The sequence below is a fragment of the Quercus robur genome, chromosome 2, assembly GCF_932294415.1.
Source record: "Quercus robur chromosome 2, dhQueRobu3.1, whole genome shotgun sequence".
Taxonomy (NCBI): domain Eukaryota; kingdom Viridiplantae; phylum Streptophyta; class Magnoliopsida; order Fagales; family Fagaceae; genus Quercus; species Quercus robur.
The window spans coordinates 14,248,117-14,267,795 of NC_065535.1; the positions used below are offsets into that span (position 1 = coordinate 14,248,117).

The window sequence follows — 19,679 nt, forward strand, 5'->3', positions numbered from 1 at the left end:
CACCTTGGTTAGACAAAGCTGTTACTTTCGTTATTATTCTGATAGATCTTGTCTTTTTCCATTAAGATCTCGTTGTATTGGTCGGGATATTGTCAAACCTAGTTGAGATCTCACTAGAATTTCGATTTATGGAGGACACACATGAAGAACAGCAAAGACCGACAAAGGTAAAAGGCCAACATCGATTGTATCGAGCTCATCAAGTTTTGAAAGAGGGAACTTGCTACTTGACCCGATCTCATCAAATTTCGAAAAGGAGGCAACCCGCTGTCAACAACCACATTGAGCAAATCAGTCAAATCTCGGATCACTCAGTTCGGGTAGCGGATCGGGTTGGACAATCCTAAAAGAAGAATCTAGCTGGCACAATTGCACCATCCACGTCAACATCAACTCTACGAGTCCCATCCCGCTTGCACACTTGGCAGTTGCTTAATTCTTAAGGCTTTTGGCACACGGCGTGCGGCAAACCCACGCGCATATCCCAAGACCGTTGATCTTAACTCACTCACTTCTCAGTTCCCACCTTTGAAATATGAACATTTTTCTCCAATGGAAAGCGCAACACTGACATCCCCTTTCGAAAAGCCGATTCCCTTTTCATGCCTACAAGTTGTGAAATTCCCAACCGTTGGCTTTTCATTGCGTAGTACGATTCGTTTTCTCTTTTATCGCATAAACTTTCCAAATTCTCTGATCGCTTTTTTTGGGGCTAAATTCTCCTTCATCTTATGGACGGAACTGCATGATTCCAATTCGGTGGTCTCGACCGAATCTTCAGCTTTTCTCTCTATTTATTGGCCGAGTTCGCTACCCCATAGCCCACACTGCGTTCTCAACCTCAAGCTTTTGGTATGTGCCTTCCTAAGCTTTTCATGTTATTTTGTTTATGCTTGCAAAATGTTGACATCGATAACTGTTAAACATGAACTACTATATATATATATATATATATATATATATATATATATGTGTGTGTGTATGTATATATTTATATTTATATTTGAGCTAGTGACGTTTAAAAGATTACTTAGCTAAATATATGAGCTACCCATTACTTTGTTGTGAGATTTATGGCGTTCTATAAGGTTTGTGGAAAGTATGAGGGTGAGGAAAAGAAAGTTAGAATAACGGTTAGATTGGGATCATGTTGGGCACGTCATTGTTTCTTCTCTCTCATTCTTCATGTTAAATATTAAGTTGTTGATAGTGTCGGAAAATCCTAGTGCCAGAAAATATCAAATTTGGGTTGTATCGATAAAATTGTGTTGAGTTTGGGCCGGAAGTTGCTTAAAGACAATAAAATTTCAATATGCTCAAAGACGATGAATTGATGATCCATTGCTCTATATTTTGCACCATAATGAATCTCTAAGTGAATTTGTTTTATTGGAATGTAGATATCCGGAACTTCAAAATGGGTACAATTTGAATTTGAAATGAGTGAGAAAATGATTTTTTTGAAGGTGGCACATTATGTTGTTCTTGAGAGTTACTCTTGTCATTTGCTTGAGTGAAAGCACTGGGTTCTGAATTCCAAATTTTGCTAGAAAAATTATTATTGCTTAGTTTTAAAGCCTACTTTCTGAACCTATATGAATCTCCTTATGCATGAATTTTAGAGGGGAGGAAGACTTCTTTATACCAAAGTTAAAACTTTCATATCTTGAAACATTCTTCTTAAGCATAAACAGAGAAAAATCATCATTGTGCCCAGAGAGAAAAAAAAAAAAAAAAAAAAAAAAAATTGTGTGTTCTTGATAACACCCCGTATCCTAAACCTTTCTTTGAAACCATTTTTTTTTTTTTTTTTTTTTTTTTTTTTCAGTGAGTTTACTACAACAAATCTTCAAGGAGGTTCCTTGGAGTGCCAGACGTTTTGGTTCGTGGGGAGAGAAGTTCTTGGAGGAAATTACTATAGAAGGATTCCAAAGGTTCTGGGGCTATGGTGGAAAGTCAAGTGGGGCGTTTGCAGAGGTTACAATAGAGAGTCTAGCTGTAAAAGTGTTTTATAAGTAGAATTTTGTATCTCTTCCTTAGTAGATTTGCTCTAGAACTAGGTCCCTAGATTAGTATTTTCCATTAAAGAGGTTCTTCATTGGTTTCCACTTCGTTACCAAATATCTGTGTGCTTTTACTGCTTTTATTATTATTGTTTTAGTTTTACTATTTGATATCTGTGGTAATATCAATTTGCTTGTGATATCTGTGTGGGAATCCCAAGAAACTCGTGCAATAAATCCGTTCATTTCGCTGCATAAATTTATTGGGGTCTAAACTAGATTTTTCACTTATATATATAAGTCGAACAGTATCCATACCTTGTGAGTTTGTTGTGGATTCAGGATATCTTTGTGCTTTGTATTGGGCGATCCGGCGGCAACATTTGGACGACTACCCTGTAATTCATTATGGGTTACCTGAGCAATGTATGCATCCTGTTTCCAATCTCTCTCAATAAACAAAGAATACCCTTTAACAAATTGTTTCTTCATATCTGAACCTTTTAAACACTTTATTTTTTGGTTGATAAATGTAGGTTTTTGACCTGCATGTTGCATTTCTTTCTTTAATCTTATATTTTGTTGAAATTGCAGGGTTTTGATGAAAGAAATCAGCAGAATGATCTTGGTATGCCTTTTATAAAAAAGAAAAAAAAGGGTCAATTCTTTTACTCGTTGGACATGCATTTTATTCCTTGTTTTATTAATATGAACAGCAGTGGTAATAACATAGATGAAGTCATGTTTATAAATAAATAAAATAGATTATGTCATCTAACATTGACATTCATTGAGAATGGAATTGGTATCTGATGATATGAATGCTCTATAAATGTAGCTTTGAAATGACATAGTTTAGGCTCCATAATTGTTTTATGTGTATGTGTAGAAAATTTGGTTAGATAGAGAAGTATAATGATTTGTGGGTATAATTAAATGTTGAGATAGATTATAAGAGGTGAAGATATCTGAAACTTTTACATGTTTTGATGCACTCACACACACACACACACATCTAAAGAGGAAAATGAAATAGAGACAGGGAATAGAATCTTGACTTAAGTTGTCAATTTTTGTAAGAATGAGAACTTTAATGTTCATATCCTGAAGGAGAAATTGGAGATAGCGAAAATGAGGGGCTTTGTTTATCCTTGTTTCTCAGATTTGTGTTGCTGGTGGTGCAGTGAAACATGAGTCTGAGTTGATGGGTGTCATAATAAGTGTTATTTTAGAAATATTGGATTTGTGAAGAGAAAGATATGGATCTTTTAATTGATTTCAAACTATGATGTTGGATTCATTTGCAGGTGCAGTTGTACATAGTGGAAGAGAAATCCTTTTTCAGGTAAGATTGACAAGGATATTGTCTGTTATTTACTCCATAGAACAGAAAGCCATTTCTGGGGCCAGTATCACCTGACAGTATCCTGCACATAACATCTGTAATCTATATAAGATAAATAAAACAATTGAATTTTTCCAAATGGGATATGTCCGGTCTGATACAGAAGCTGTTACAGCTTTATTTCTGAAATATGTAAGGTTTGGTTACATTCAATCATACCAGACCTCAGATTTTGATTGCTTAGACCTGCTAAGAACATTGCCTCCCCAATAAATTGGGGGTAAGGCTACCTACTATGACCTCTCACAGACTGTGACAAAAAAAATAATGTTCTACAGGCTTTTAACTGGGAGTCTCATAAATATGATTGGTGGAGAAATTTGGAAATGAAAGTTCCTGATATTGCAAAATGTGGATTTACATCAGCATGGCTGCCACCAGCAACTCATTCCTTCGCACCTCAAGGTTGGAAAAATTAATTCATTGAACATGTAAATTGACTTTTTATATTTTTGGATCTTACTTAACTTGTTCATTGTGTTTTTTGTCATTTTCCTCTCAATTACAGGTTACGTTCCACAGAACCTTTATTCCCTCAATTCTTCATATGGTTCTGAGCACCAGTTAAGAGCTTTACTTCAAAAAATGAAGCAATACAAAGTTAGAGCGATGGCGGACATAGTAATCAATCATCGTTGTGGAACTACTCAAGGGCATGGGGGGATGTATAACCGTTATGATGGAATTCCTTTACCATGGGACGAACATGCTGTCACATCTTGTACTGGTGGATTGGTAATGATACTTGCATAGCTAATATATTTTCAATTTGGCATGATGCCTCATATATTATTATTATTATTATTAGGGTAATCAAAGCACTGGGGACAACTTCCATGGGTTTCCAAATATTGATCATAGCCAACAATTTGTTCGAAAAGATATTACTGCATGGCTCCAGTGGCTACGAAATAGTGTTGGGTTTCAGGATTTTCGTTTTGATTTTGCAAGAGGGTAACTATTATCCTACGCTTTGAAATCAGTTGTCTTTTATTGGATTTACTTGCTGCTCATTGTTCATGTCTCTTCTATGTTTTAATTTAGTTATTCAGCAAAATATGTGAAAGAATATATTGAAGGAGCTAAGCCATTATTTTCTGTTGGGGAGTACTGGGATTCTTGCAACTACAATGGTCATGGCTTGGACTACAACCAAGGTATGATGATTCATTTATGCTTGTCATGGACCAGTCCAAAACATTTGATTGCTTGATTTATCATAAAGAAAGTTAGCTGAACCGTAAATTGATAGATATATGTTTTGTCTAGAACTTAGAATCTGTGGAAAAAGAAATCAGAAAAATAGAAAATTAGAAAGCAACTCTTGAGGTTGATCAAATACCCTAGTTTTAATAATTAATCTATGACTTGTGGCTGACATGTAATATTTAGTTTCAGCTTTGGAGGGTGACGAGTTTTGGTTTACACTATTTCAACATATTAGTTTTTTTTTTTTAAAAGTAATGCAATTTTTATTGCTATCAAAAAAGAGAATTTCCCAATTATAAAGGGTGTAAACAACTGAGGACCATACAATCAATCACACAAATTACATGAATCTATCAAAACACTAACAAACCATGAATCTATCAACATATTAGATATCATGGTGTCTTAGGTTGATGTTCTTTGTTCAACATGTATTTTCTTATGTATATATGAAGAAGGACTTGAGGCATTGTTGATTTTTCTTCTTCCTTTTTCCCCCTTTAATCTGAATGTCAAAAGGCATGCCTGTTGGGCTACTTTGGTTATTTCCATTCCTTTAAGTTTTGTTAATGGAGTTTGACCTTTGGAAGAGGAGGTTATTTGCTAGAGAAGTAATTTAGATTATTTACCTTTGGGTGTATAACCAGTATTCTTTGTTGGTTCTCCAGGTGTGATTCATTTTTTGGCTGAGTGAAATAATTAATGCCTAAAAAAAAAGTAATTTAGCTTTAAGAGATATACAAAGTACTGGATCATATTCCGTAAGAGTAGCATAGGTCTGAAACATAAATGTCAATTTATAAAGTCTAGCTTCTCCCTGTTGAAAGCATGCACTTGGCTTACTTTATTTTCCAGCCACAGAGATTTGGTGTTGTTGTTGTTGACTTTATCTATACTGCCTCATTTTGAGCATCATTTTTTCAAATTTCTAATGGTTCCACCCTCACCCCCCCCCCCCCCCCCCAAAAAAAAAAAATTCCTACCCTTTTTTATTAATAAATTTTTTAATTTTGTGATGAGCGTACTATTTCCGCCATCATGATTCTATTGCTGCTTCTCTGATGCTTCCCTTCATTTGCAATCTATACCTGCAGATGGCCATAGACAGCGGATAATCAATTGGATTGATGGCACAGGACAGCTTTCAACTGCATTTGACTTCACAACAAAGGGAATTCTTCAGGTATTTAGAGATTGTTATGTAGTTAGTGATGGTACTTTCAAAGAAATATGGTAAGGGCATGGGGGTTGTTGATTGTAATTATCCATTCAAAAGGTTAGTTTTCAGGAATTATTAAGGCATATGCTCTCTGCTATGTTCAGTATGTTTGGGCTATCCTATACATGTAATATTAATAAATAACAGCAAGAACTACATTTTCCATTGAGGTCTTATACATTTACCTTAGAAAATATATTTATTTGTGCATTTCTTTGTAGGAAGCTGTTAAGGGACAACTTTGGCGTCTACGTGATCCTCAAGGGAAACCACCAGGTCTAATGGGATGGTGGCCTTCAAGAGCTGTCACATTCTTAGATAACCATGATACAGGTTCAACCCAGGTACTTAATTTCCTTTGCTATTAATGCAAGAGGGCTGTGATTATTCTTAGATGATTGTATGAATTTATTGCAATTGCTTGTGCACAGTCCATGCATGGTGCATAATTTTTTTGTGATGTATGAAACTGCATATGAATTGCATCTTTCTGGAAGGGTTCAGGTTAGGCTCTAGGATAGCTTACCACAGATGGTGGTGATTAAGATTTTGCTTGGCTGACATTTGAGCATTTATAATATCAGTTAGTTTGTTTGTAAAAGTAGAATAAAGTTGGTTACTGAGTTGGGTTCATTACTTACCCTATGTTGGATGAGGGCCCCTCTCCTCTCCTCTCCCCCCCACTCCAAGTGAGGTCAGATTTGTAGATAATAGGTCCTATTTGGACTTCAACATTTGTGGGATCATTCCAACTCCAAATTATAACCCAACATAATCTACAATTATGTTTTTTTTTTCATATATAATTGTGATGTTTATGTTACCAGTCTTAATGTTTTAGATATTTATCCTATGTTCACTAATAGAAAGTATGGAATCAACTCAAGCTAGTCTTTTACTCTTGCAGGCTCATTGGCCCTTCCCCTCAAATCACATTTTGGAGGTATGTAAACTTGTTGTCTTCATGTAACTTTTTTTTTTTAGTAAACAGTAATACTTATTAGAACACACACGAAAATAGTAATTTTAGTGTTTTAAACCGGGTTTATAATACTTTACATAACCAAAGTACAACTTTTGTAGTTGTAGATTGGGATTATAAACAGTGGACACTAGACACACACAACTAATGTGGGATAAACATCCCTATATTTTTTTTTTTTTGAGTAAACATTAATGCTTATTTGAACACAGTTTGTTTCTATTAACTTTAGTCTTAAAAAGCAAAGAACTTTACTTATTAATTTAACCATCCAAATTTGTACTTTTGTCTAATAGGCAAGGTATAATTATTAATTACATCTAAGGCTTAGATGAGTTGAGAGAAAGTATGTGGTTGTCCATGTCACATGAACGTGGGTTTTATTTTTCTCTGTTGATTTGTGCCAAATATTTGGATGGTGCATAGGTTTTAATATTTGGATGGTGCATAGGTTTTCTAGATAAATTGTTTAATCTTTCTGGAGAGTCAACAATTAGGGAACTTGTGGATTTGATTTGAAGTAGTAACAATTTACAACTGTGCCTCAGTCCTCAACTTCATTATTTTATGCAAAGAAAATTTCTTAACTTTGCTATTTTACCTCTGCCACCATCATGTGGTAAAAGGGTGGGATGTGGTTGGTGTATATCTTAGCTTGAAATCTTACCATTATAGGCTGATATTGGTGCCTTTTCTATTGACAGCATTGTGAAACTAGTTTTGCATAATGAATCTTTTCTTTGTGGGTTTTCCCTCTAAATACATTTGAAATCTTGAATTTGAAAAGCCTCTCCTTTATCTGTGCAACATAAGAGAAGAAAATAACGGTGACACAAAAATCCTGTTCGACTCGGTTCAGAGTTATGTCATGGGTAATATCCTGCAAGTAGGAATTTAGATTGCCTATGGTTAATTTCATGAGGTCTATCTGTCATTGTCCTAAACAGTTGGCCACCAGGTGGCAGGTATTACAACTTAAAACAGGAAGGTCACTACATAGTCTTTAGGATACCCCACAGTTTCTTTTTTATGAATGGCTTCTGAATTTGAGTATGACAACTAGTAGAGTATCCTACTACATTTTCTTGAAAATAAGCTTCTTATTAGTAGGAAATACATATCAGAAAATATTGTTTTTTCCTTCCAGTTCAAACTTCAAGCTTCAAATTAATATTATCACTCACTCGCCATCAATTTCACCAAGTCAAAAGAAAGTTTTGTTTATTTCTCATGATTTTTTATCTAATTCTTGAATGTTGGCAATGACATATGACTCCGTTATTTTCTGCAGGGCTATGCATATATTCTCACACATCCAGGGATACCATCAGTGTTTTATGACCATTTTTATGATTGGGGCGACTCCATTCATGACAAAATTGTGAAATTGGTATGCTGCATAACTATTTTTAACTTATGGTTCATTTGGGTAGAGATATTTATAGAGAAGGATTTGGGCTTCAAATTTTAGTATAAATGACTTGAATATAGTATGAAATAGCAAAATTTTTTCCATTGATGAATAGATTGAGCAAACTCTCCAAAACACAAATCATCATGTGCTGTGAAATTTATTGTCAAGCAATATATACTAGCAATTGTTCTTCAATTCTATTGATTCTAAATCCTCAGATGCAACCACTACCCCTTATTAAATTTTCCTCTTTGAGAAAATTTCTCCTTAGCTTCTCAAATATGTCTGCAGATGGACATTCGAAAGCGTCAAGACATTCACAGCCGATCATCAATTAGAATTATGGAGGCACAGCCAAATCTATACTCTGCAATCATTGGGGAGAATGTGTGCATGAAGATTGGGGATGGATCATGGTGCCCAACTGGCAGAGAGTGGTCACTTGCAACTTGTGGCCACGGATATGCAGTATGGCAGAAGTAATAATGCTTCCAAATGCTATCTCCATTTGCATATCTATTTTTGGGGCCAGGAGGCTTGGCTGGGGGTTGGTTTCTCCCTACAGCTATTTTATATATATTGTATTAATAATAAGGCCTCCAATCTCCAATTTTGCATTGGTAACCAGTGACTAATTTATATCTTCCGCCTGATTCCGGGAAACATTTTATTATGAATAAGGCCTCCAAGCTTTACTTTTGCATTGTTAACATATGCATAGAGCGTGGTATCTTCAAGTTTTTTGATAAATTTAGTGACACGACAAATTTCAGTTACTAAGATGGTAAGTGATGATGGGTGTATGATAAAAGCAATGTACATTATAAAATTGATGTTACACTAATTACAATTTATCTTAATCGGTTGTCTTCCTACCAACTTGGATCTGACATTCTCCTCAAAATACGTTTATCAACAAATGCCAATGGGGTTTGAGAAAGAGCATATTTCCTTAGCGTTGCTTAGGCTTGTACAATAAAAAATGCAGCTGCCCGGCCCATGGCAGGCTAAACTCAAGAGCCTAATAAGCAGGTTTTTGAAAAACCACTACAATCTCACTATGAGACGCAGCGTAAGGTTTGGTTCTAGTGAAACGTTTCGAACAAGCGGCAAAAATCAAACGCATCTGTATCGTGTCCAATGTACTAGAGCATTAAAGATAAGCCGAGTCCGAGATGCAGCAAGGATACGGTCAAGGTTATAGCTGGGAAGAGAGCGATAAGCCTATAATTAACGATATGTTGTACTATTAAGTCATAAGAATGTGACCATTCAGTTCTGCTCGTTTGTGTTATCGCTTCGGGTGAAAAGACTTATGAGTGAAAATGACCGAACGTGTTTCCACACAATACAAATGTTTGGCAACTGTATTGCACAAATATGATTTTATGAATTGCTCAATAGCAAGAGACAGTGAGACTTCAATGGTAATAATCAATAGAATTCTAGTAAAGAAAGATTTAAAAAACAGCTAGCTCGGTAGGTGCAATAACTTAGAATTTATCGTGCCCGGACATATGGAGTTAATGAGTTATGAACCCCCTACTGCATTAGTCAAATCACACTACAGTACGTACAGAGCATCTACGTGTTATGAATGTATATTATTTTCACCAAATGTATAAGATCTCCACGTATATATTATATCCAGGAAATACAGCTTTACATTTGAGGGACAAAATTTAGATGGTATAAGATCTGCAATTGAGCTGATATATATATGTGGATCTTGTGTGAATGGGTCCCAATGTATTGGAAGCCTATATTGGTAATAATGGATATCACTTGCATGGCACATATTTACAGAGAGGTTTTGATCCACCTACTTGTACCCTATGTGAGAGAGAGAGAGAGAGTCACATGGTAATAGAGCTGGAAAGAGCCTCCCACATCAACATCATAACAATCGTCATCGACCTCATCATTCATGTTTTGAATTGAAACTCATTAAGACAACACCTTGGCCACATGTCTGCTCTAACATTTCAATCAAACGGAACAACAAGACAATATTTCTAATTAATATCATGTCCTCAAAACCAAACCACTAAAACTATTCTCTCACGTGACGTACATACAGTGTCAGGATCTATCATCCATTGATAAAACAAACAAATACAGCCCATTATCCATCCTAAAGAGCTCGAAGCGCCCCAAAGGCTTTGTCCTTTTTAATTTCTATGAACTTTGTCATCTTTCTATAGTTTAATCAAAATCAAACGTGTACCCGAATTCCAAGTATCTTTCTCTCTCAAAAGGTCAAAAGTTACTGTGAAGGCTCGAAGGTCTATAGTTTCTCATCACTCGTAATTACAAACAATGATTCTACCAAAAAATAAAAAAAAAAAAAAGAAATTACAAACAACAATCAACATGCATCATGTAGTTTCTCAAAAAAAAAAAAAAAAAACACGCATCATGTAGTGCTTAGTGCCTTTGACGAGTCCATCAAATCACATTGTGAAAATTACCATCATTTGAACTACTAATATTAGGTTTTGACCAATATTATGGACATTTTTTTTTTTTTTTTTTTACAGTTGCTGATATAATCTTTTATGATTAAAGTAACATCATGTTTAATTATTTGGATTTATCATTAACAAAACTTTTATTATATAACAATCACAAGAAGTTATAAAAAATATTGTATCGCTAGAGAAATTTGAAATGCAGCGGAACCATAATCAAAATGAAAATTAGTCTTCGACTGCTTGGAAAGGTCATATACGCGTAGACATGCGCATAAATATTGAAAAGGCAGTTCTCAGTTTGCGCACATTAACATTCAAGGGACTAGAGGCTAGAGCCATAATCATGAATGCATGGCAGCATTTGTGGGACACGTGAAATAATTAGCATTTCTATCTGAGTTTGACGTTGTCCACTGGCCTTTGGAGTTAGGATATTAATTGTTACAACTTACAACTAGTTCCACTTATTAATTATCAGCAAAGCATGACTTTAATTGATTATGCTGCATATTAAATAGTTTTCTCATGTCAACACCTGTCTGCCACTCTTCCATAAACGTAGTATAATATTTTTTTTTTTTTTTTTTTTTTCACCTCAAAGGACAGTCCAATTTCCACTAACTTGACGAAGAGTTTTATAACTCACTGACATCTTATGATATTTTTAATCAAAATATCTCGAATTCAAATATTTTAATTTCAACCATCTATTGTTATATTCAAAAAAATGAAGTTATACCAACTTATAGGACTAAATGTTTTTAAGTCAAAGCATCTAGGTAAATGCTTTTAACCTCAAATGATTAGTCTAGTGATTTTCAAGGCCTTATAAAATTAATGACGTTTTGAATTCAAAACTTCTAATCAACATCTTAAGGCCACAACCACCCCTAAAAAATATCTAATTAATCATGAAATTGATTTATTTCAAATGAAGATGGTCATTTTTCTTACGAGAGGGACATTGCACTCCATAAAAGGAGTGTAACTGTGTAAGACCCTCATTTGCGAATACAATGGTTCTTTTCTGCATACCTAACTCTCTGTATGTGATTTTTTACCTTCACCCGATTAATTTAATTTCTTTGGCCTTTGGGACCAACAATGGCTTCCTTTTCATTAGCACCAACTAGCAGACAACACTCATATTGCACTTTCTTTGTATAAAGAAGAAAATGCATGCGATGATACATTATACTCAAATCTTAAGCATTACAGATCGAGAGCAACTACACCTGAACCCCAATAGCTTATAATCATGAAAAAGGGTGGATTTCCGTGCATCGAGCTCTGCAATAAGAAAAAAGCGAAAATTCTTCTTGCAGCCTTGCATGTTCCTGCCTTAGTGCTTTTGTTTTTCAATATTTTAACAACTAGTCAACTTAAAAATGCGCATTTCATTAGCGTTCCTGACTTATAGGTTCTAAATGTGCTTGAGTTGAGGTTAGCTAAAAAGTTTGTTATTTTTATTTTTTAATCTGAAATCTCAGAAATGCAGCTAATTATGATGGAAAAATTTGGAAATATATCAAATGGGTTTTTATGTCTTTTGTTGAATCTCCCGGTGACCCACTCAGAGTTTGCAAAATCAAAACTTTATTTGGTCCCCACCATAGACCTAACCCTAAGAACTTTTTCCAAAAAGGGAACAAAAGAAGAGAAGAATAAAAGTTGACACTAAAGACTTGCACAGAGCACAGGGAACAAAGCCCATGAACTTTATTCAAAGCTTTCAGATATAAAAGAAGCAAAAAGTTACTCCTTGTGATTACACCAACTTTTTAGGTTTTATACTTTGCTCGGTTAGATGTTGTTAGAGTGATAGTTCGATACATAATTACATAATACCAAGCTGCCCTTGATTAACTGTTTCAGTGTTATAGGAGCGGGAGAGAGTGCCTTACCTAGACTAATACTGCACTGTCTAAGCCTTGAGACTAGAAGGAAGACAGTCAAGCTAATAAGTGTGGTCAAAGACACAGCTTAAAGTTGAGCAATAAATCATTACAGATCAAAAAATAGATCACATATTTTTTTCTTTTATTATATAATACTTCTTATATAATTTCAATTTAAGGTCTCAAGACTTTTATTCCAACTAAAATTTGAATTTGAACTTGATTATAAATTAAAGTTCCAAGTTTTTTATTCAAAATAAATTTTAAAAGTTTCAATTGAAAAAAATGACCATCTTTTATTTTCAAAATAATATTAAATCCGGCTCATTCTGGAGTTTTTATAACTAAAAAGTAGCAAGAAGAACCCATATAAACTCCGTTTGAGAAAGAGACAAAACTATGTTAGGAGTTAGGACCTTAGGACCACCGGATCATGACCCCCACCCCGCGCGGCGCACAAAAAATATGAATAAAAATAAAATGAAATTGTGTAATATAATGCCCTAACATTCCCAAATTGATTATTTTTAATGATATATGTTTATATAAATATTTAAAAATTTGCCCCAAAAAATGAAAACAATACTTAACCCCAAGAATTCAATAGGTCCAAAGAGTTTATAAAGGAAAAAAGGAAAAAGGAAAAAGGAAATGGTTGGTAGGTACATAACGTGTAACCCTGCTCCCAAAATTAAAGACTTTTTAACATAAATGTATGCCTTTGTATTAGAATCTCTTTCCTTCTTCTTTATGTGTGTGTTTGTTTCTCAAAAAAAAAAAAAAAGTAATTGTCCCACATTGCTTAAGAGAGTGTGTTGTATGTAATATAACTTGCCTTACTCCCCCTTAAAAGTTACCATGACTTTTAAATGGAGTTGTAGTGTGCCTTTGTATTAGAATCTATTTTCCTCTCTCATGTGTGTGTTTGTTTGTTTCTAAAAAAAAAAAAAGGTAATTGTCCCACGTTATTTAAGAGAGTGTGTTGTGTATAGTATAACTTGCTCCACCCTCTTTTAAAAGTTATCATGGCTTTTGAGTGAAGTTATGGTGTGTCTTTGTGTTAGAACCTCTTTCTCTCTCTCTTGTGTGTGTGTGTGTTTGTTTCTCAAAAAAAAAAATTATATATATATATATATATATATATATGTAGACATCTAATGTTTCAACCACATTATGACACGGGTGTTTTCAACTATGAATATTGATAAAATTAGGTTTCACAACAAAAATGAAGATGGTTTTCTAGAATGCTCTCTAATTTTGTACATAGAAATAGAAATTGCTAAAAAAATTTAAGTATAAAATCAATTGTATGTGATTTTTTGGATTTAAAATAGGGGCGGCGCTATACTTTGTTCAGGGGGTTCAAATGAACCCCCTGACTTCAATTTATATATATATATATATATATATATATATATATATAATATTATTTCTTTTGTTAGTTTAATACTTAAATTTATTCTTAAAAATATGATTTTTGCTCACCCTGACTTAAATTTTATATACCCTTATTACAAATATTTCCAACTATAAGAGTAAGAATAACTAAGTATTTAAGGATTGTAAGTGTCACTCTCTATCATAAATTTATATTAGAATAATACTACAACCACAAACTATTTTACAACATTTTTACAAAATGTTAATATAGCAAACCTCTTATTAGTTTTCATCTAAACTCACCATTAATATCACTTTTTCATTTATCAATAATCACTCACCACACCAGCTGTTTGTAAAATAATTTGTATCTTTAGCATTATTCTTTATATTATACGTGTGTGAATGTATTTAATATTGATTTTATGCATTACTTTTTGTTATAATGTTATTTGTGTAAATAATAATGTATGTGGAAGTTTGTCTGTACCTTATAAATATAAGAAAAATGTTTTGATACCACTTTCATGGGAAATATAACAATTACCCTAAAGGTATCTGTGGGGCCCGGCCCAAAAATGATGGGCTATTCCAAGCTCAGGCCCGTCCGAGGAGCGTCCTGTCCAACGAAAAGCCTCATATGAAGTGCTATTCAACCCCAATAGCGTCAAGGAAACCTGTCCGAGGAGTAACTCCTCCTCGGACATCACGAAGCCCAGACGAGAAACTCTGCTCAGCCATTTCAGCTCACCTTCCCCAACATAAAAAACGAATTAAATTCAAAATATCTCACGGAAGGCTACCACCACATTAATTGCGCCCCAACCACCCTCTTGGCCGCATTAATGAGGAAAAGACCCCTGAACAGTACCGCCTTGGCTTCTGCAACTCACAAAGGGTCTGATGAGGGCGTCTGATGGGACAGGTGCTCGAGTGGATGCTTGGATGACTAACAGGTGTAAGGCTAGGATGAAAAGGAGAGAAATATATAATGTAATGAAGTCCCTAAAAGAAGGGACGGCAGAATTGTAAGAGGAACAAAAGAAATAAAATCAGACTTGAAGAATCCTTCTTTACGTTCTTATTTCTCTCTGCAAACAGTACACTACATGCATCAGATTTGCTAGTTTCACTAAGGCCAAGCTCTTTAACCCATTCTCTACAAGTATTTATTGTGGGTTGTGCTTTGGGCCGAGGCCTAATCAACAGAAGTTGGGCCAGGAAAATCGTGCAACCACAGTATCCATTAACATGATCCTAAATATAATATAACTTTATCTAATTTAGTAATTAGGAAATAGAAAAAGTTTGTTGCATGTGTGTATTGTTATTATGTTATAATAATTTTTTGTTATAAAGTTAGAAAAATTCAAGAATTTTTTTTTAAAGTTAGTGATTGTTCATGTATTTTATTGGTTAAGTAGACACGTAGTGTATTATTTATGTATGAATGAGTGTAGTTATGTGCGTCAATAATTAATACAAAGACAAATAGATAATAACAACTGCATAAAAATAAAAATATTAGACAAACTTAACAAAATAAAATGGTCATAACTACCCACGATGACAATAAATACTCATAATGAACTATCATATAACAATTCAAATTTTGAAAACTTGTAAAAAGAAATTGTAAAACTTCAAAAAAAAAAATTGGTATCAAAAACTCGATATATTCAAGTTCTTTATCTTTTTATTAATTTTTTTTTCATTTAAGTTTTTTAATGAACCCCCTAAACAAAATTCCTAGAGCCGCCATTGATTTAAAAGAATGTCAAGTTCCATTTTGATATTTGATTAATTATTAATGTATTGAGAAACAATTATTTTGTGATTTTCTTTTGTTTTCTATTTTGTTAATATTCATTGGATGCTAATATAATTTTTTATGTATTAATTTATTTTGAAATCTAATTTATAATTAAATTGAAGAAAATAAATGTTTAAAGCCGCATCTATAAAACGTGGCTTTAGGCAGGCTAGAGCCGCATTTTATAAACGCGGCCACAATTAAGGAAAACATAAAATAAAAAAATAAAAAATGAGTTTGCCAAAAAAATTAAATATGGAGGTCCTTAGGCCGCGAGTTTTAAACGCTGCCATAGCCCCAGCCCCAAAAATGCGGCTACAACTCAAAAAAACACAGCTTTAGAACCCTTCTATGGCCCCGCGTTTAAAACGCGACTTTAAGTTTTCCTTTAGGCCGCGTTTTTAGAAAACGCAGCTTTAGTCTATCTTGAGCCGTGTTTTTTATAGCTGCAACCTAAAAAAATGCGGCCCAAGGCCCCCGCGTTTTGTAGTGATAATTAATAAATAAACAACATAATAGTGCAAAAAATTCTATTCAATAGCATACATGGGTTTCCGTTTATATTTGGAAAAAATATCCACAACCCTATGTGGTTTTTCCGTAAAAACATGAAACCTACCTATTGAGTTTTACTTCCATATTATATTGTTTTATATTTAAACGGTTAATTGTGTAATACTTAATTGTGCTATCCCACGGATCAGCTAGCTCAGGTCTCAAAGGATCGTCATGACGAATTCAAAAGCAATTCACCCCACCCCCCACCTAGACTGCGACAACAACAACCCGTGTCACCTGGTCTCCTCCACCATTGGATTGCTTCAAAATCAATTATGCTGGGACTGTTTTCATACAAGTGAATAAATCGAGTATATGTGTTATCATCCGCAACAATCAAGTGTTGGTGATCGCTGCTTTAGCCCAACAACTATCACAAGCATACCAGGCCATGGAGATTGAAGCTATGGATGTAGTTAGAGCTCTTGAGTTTGGCTTGGAAGTTGGTGTAGATCGAGTACTTATGGAAGGGGACCGCGAGATTGTGGTGAAAGCACTAGTAGAAGATAATCCAAGTTTGGCTTCTCATGAACGGCTGACTAAGCATGTTGGTCTTTTTTCTAATTATTTTTCAAAATTGCTCTACTCTTATATTAAGAGAGAAGACAATAAAGCCGCTTATAGTTTGGCTAGATTGACAATTAATTATCCAAATTGTGCTATTTGGATGGAAGATATTCCACAATTTATTTATCATGTACTTCAAGATGATATGGCTATTTTGGCTTAAATAAATTGAATGTCTTTTCTCTCCAAAAAAAAAATTCTTTGAGTTTTTAAGGGTAATACAAAATTTACTTTATGATACTATTTTATGTAAAAATGTAGCTTTAAATATGAACATGGGTCATTACATGATCCATGAGATTACACATATAAAACAACGCCATATGAGATTAAGTATTAGTGTATTACATTCAAAATTTTAGAGGGTTTTTTATTTTACAGAGAAATCCTTTTGGGGTACTTCTTCCTTTAGGTATTAACTAACAAAAACTACTAGTGAAGGTACACTGATATATATTTAGATTTTCAAGATTTAATTTCTACCCTAGCTCGATCAGACTCTAAATTTATGAGGTAGTTACCTTCTTCTTCTTTTTCTTTTGTCCTTTTTCCTTGAAAAAGGAAAGGAGACTACTACCTCCCAAGCCAGCTTGGTTCCCCACGAACATTTAAGGTTACAAAATTCGACAGGTCACTGAAAAACTCGTCTTTTAGGGTTACATATATATACCAAATCACAATGCCTTTTTTCAATTGACCAGTTGTCACTTGTAAGGCCACCCCATAATAATGCTGGTAGTTCCATAATCAATCCTACAGAATTTAATGCAAACTTAGATTATTTGGGTCTATCTTTTTCAGTTTGATTGCGGAGCATAATAAGAAAGTTAAACTTGCTTGCTGTGTAGTAAAGGTGTAGCAGCAAAAGAACCCCAAGTTAAACTTTCTTGCTGTAGGTAAAAACGTTTTTGTTTTATTCAATTATTATTCCATTATCTATACAATGTCTCTTTTGTACCGATGATTCAATCATGGCTCCGAGCCTCCCAGAGTGAGATAGCAACTCAACTGAGCAGGACAACTGGTCTGTAGCTCACAGACCAATGGGACGTAAACACGGAACTGTTTATATGGGAACGAAGTCCACATCAGTCTATAAATTCTACATGGGATCCTGCTCATTTCTTCAGTGTTGTTGTTTTGAAAACTTTGAATTGAATAGGTAGTAAAATTAATTAATTGGGTATGGTTGGGGAGGTAGATTTGAAGCAATAAATAGTGCGAATATGTGGATTGGTCTATTAAATACTGAAATACAAAAACGTATAAACAATTAATATTTGTGGAAGTTTGTTTCATATAAATATTTGGCAGGATGGAGCTGGTGACTGGTGAGTGTTTTTAAGGAGAGTGGGTTGTGTAAATATGTTGTGACCTTATGGGCGTGATGAGTGCGACGTATCGATCGACAAAAGGGAAGATTTCATATCTCTTTCTCTTTGTCCGTGGTATTTGAAACTGTGCATTTCTTACTTCTTCCATTTATTTATTTATTTTGGGGTAACAAAGTATGACTATGAAGTAACTGTATAACTGTATCAGTCAATAAAATATGGCTATATATGGCAGACATATTAGGTGTTAATTAATGTTATAATTGTGGAGGATTGACCTACGTTTTACCTTTTGATCGCATTTTCAACATGTCCTATAGGCTTATAGGTCAAAAGGATTATTATTTTAATTTGGCCAGAAAGAAAGGAACAAAAGGAATTCATTTGGTTTGAACTTTGATACTTTGAATTCTGTAGTTTCTTCAGTTCTTCTGTGGGTGTGGTGCGAGCGAAGGGCACCTAGGATTCCACACTTAGTGGTGTAGTAGGACCCATGATTGATAACCTTGCCTCCCCCACCAATAAGCCGTTCCATTACCAATAAAAAAGCTTGGTTGAGCGCTCATTTTCACCAGCAATTAGCACTAAGGTATTTTCTGATTAAGGACCCGTTTCTTCTAGTCCTCCATTCAAAATTTTTTCCCAGTCAAAGTTGAATCATTTCTAGGTGATGCAACATCTTTGAGAATCGAAGAAACAATAAGGATATTAGATTATCAAGAACACTCGATTACTTGGATTGGACTGAGCAGAAGGAGCCTAACAAAGCTCAATTAGTCGTCCTTATTTTGGTAAGCAATCTTATCACTTCTCTCGTTCTTAGACTTTGCTTTGTTATAAACTTCAAATGTAATTATTAAATGAGCAACGTCAAAGATATAACAAAAATTTATATCCTTTTCACAATCTCTTCAGATGGTTAATTATGATTCAAGAAATAATTCATTCATTAGGACGAACCGCTAACCATGTAATATTATTTTTTTCAATAGTTAAGATATAATTAAACTTATAGAATCCGTTTAATAAGACTAAGACTGACTTTTACCATTATACCAAAAACACCAATTGATTTTTTATATAAGCAAGATTTGAATGTAAATTTATTATTTAATAATCATACACTTTACCTATTGAACTAATGTGAACTCATAGACCATAATGCAACGCAACTTTTATTATATAACAATCATAACATGTCACATTAATAGATGTGAAAATTTTATGTAATTAGATTAATTGCCACTGTATCTCTCTTTTTCACTTGGGAGAGCCAATAAAGATACACTTGATTGAGCATATTTTTGAAAAATTAATTTATAAAAAAACAGAAGGGTTTTGTAAAAGTAGATTGGGACTGAAAATTTAGCAAGTTTACAAAGCGATATTAGCGGGAAGAAAAATCTAGGGCCATTTTCAT

General features: G+C 34.0%; 1 protein-coding gene across 4 annotated transcripts; it reads left to right on the forward strand.

The window, feature by feature from the left end:
- The first annotated feature begins 481 nt into the window (after positions 1-481).
- Positions 482-8,944, forward strand: LOC126712511 (probable alpha-amylase 2). 4 transcript variants are annotated; one of them, XM_050411856.1, is made up of 14 exons: positions 482-852; positions 1,829-2,015; positions 2,346-2,429; positions 2,598-2,631; positions 3,311-3,348; positions 3,687-3,813; positions 3,917-4,143; positions 4,217-4,362; positions 4,453-4,565; positions 5,712-5,800; positions 6,058-6,180; positions 6,744-6,779; positions 8,110-8,208; positions 8,524-8,944. In XM_050411856.1, the coding sequence occupies exons 3-14, from the start codon at positions 2,412-2,414 to the stop codon at positions 8,713-8,715; spliced, it is 1,242 nt and encodes a 413-aa protein (XP_050267813.1). In that variant the 5' UTR covers positions 482-852; positions 1,829-2,015; positions 2,346-2,411; the 3' UTR covers positions 8,716-8,944. The 4 variants fall into 4 exon arrangements, with proteins under 4 accessions (XP_050267813.1, XP_050267812.1, XP_050267814.1 ...); XM_050411855.1 differs by having other exon boundaries at positions 1,829-1,977; XM_050411857.1 differs by lacking the exon at positions 1,829-2,015 and having other exon boundaries at positions 2,305-2,429.
- The last annotated feature ends 10,735 nt before the right edge of the window (positions 8,945-19,679 follow it).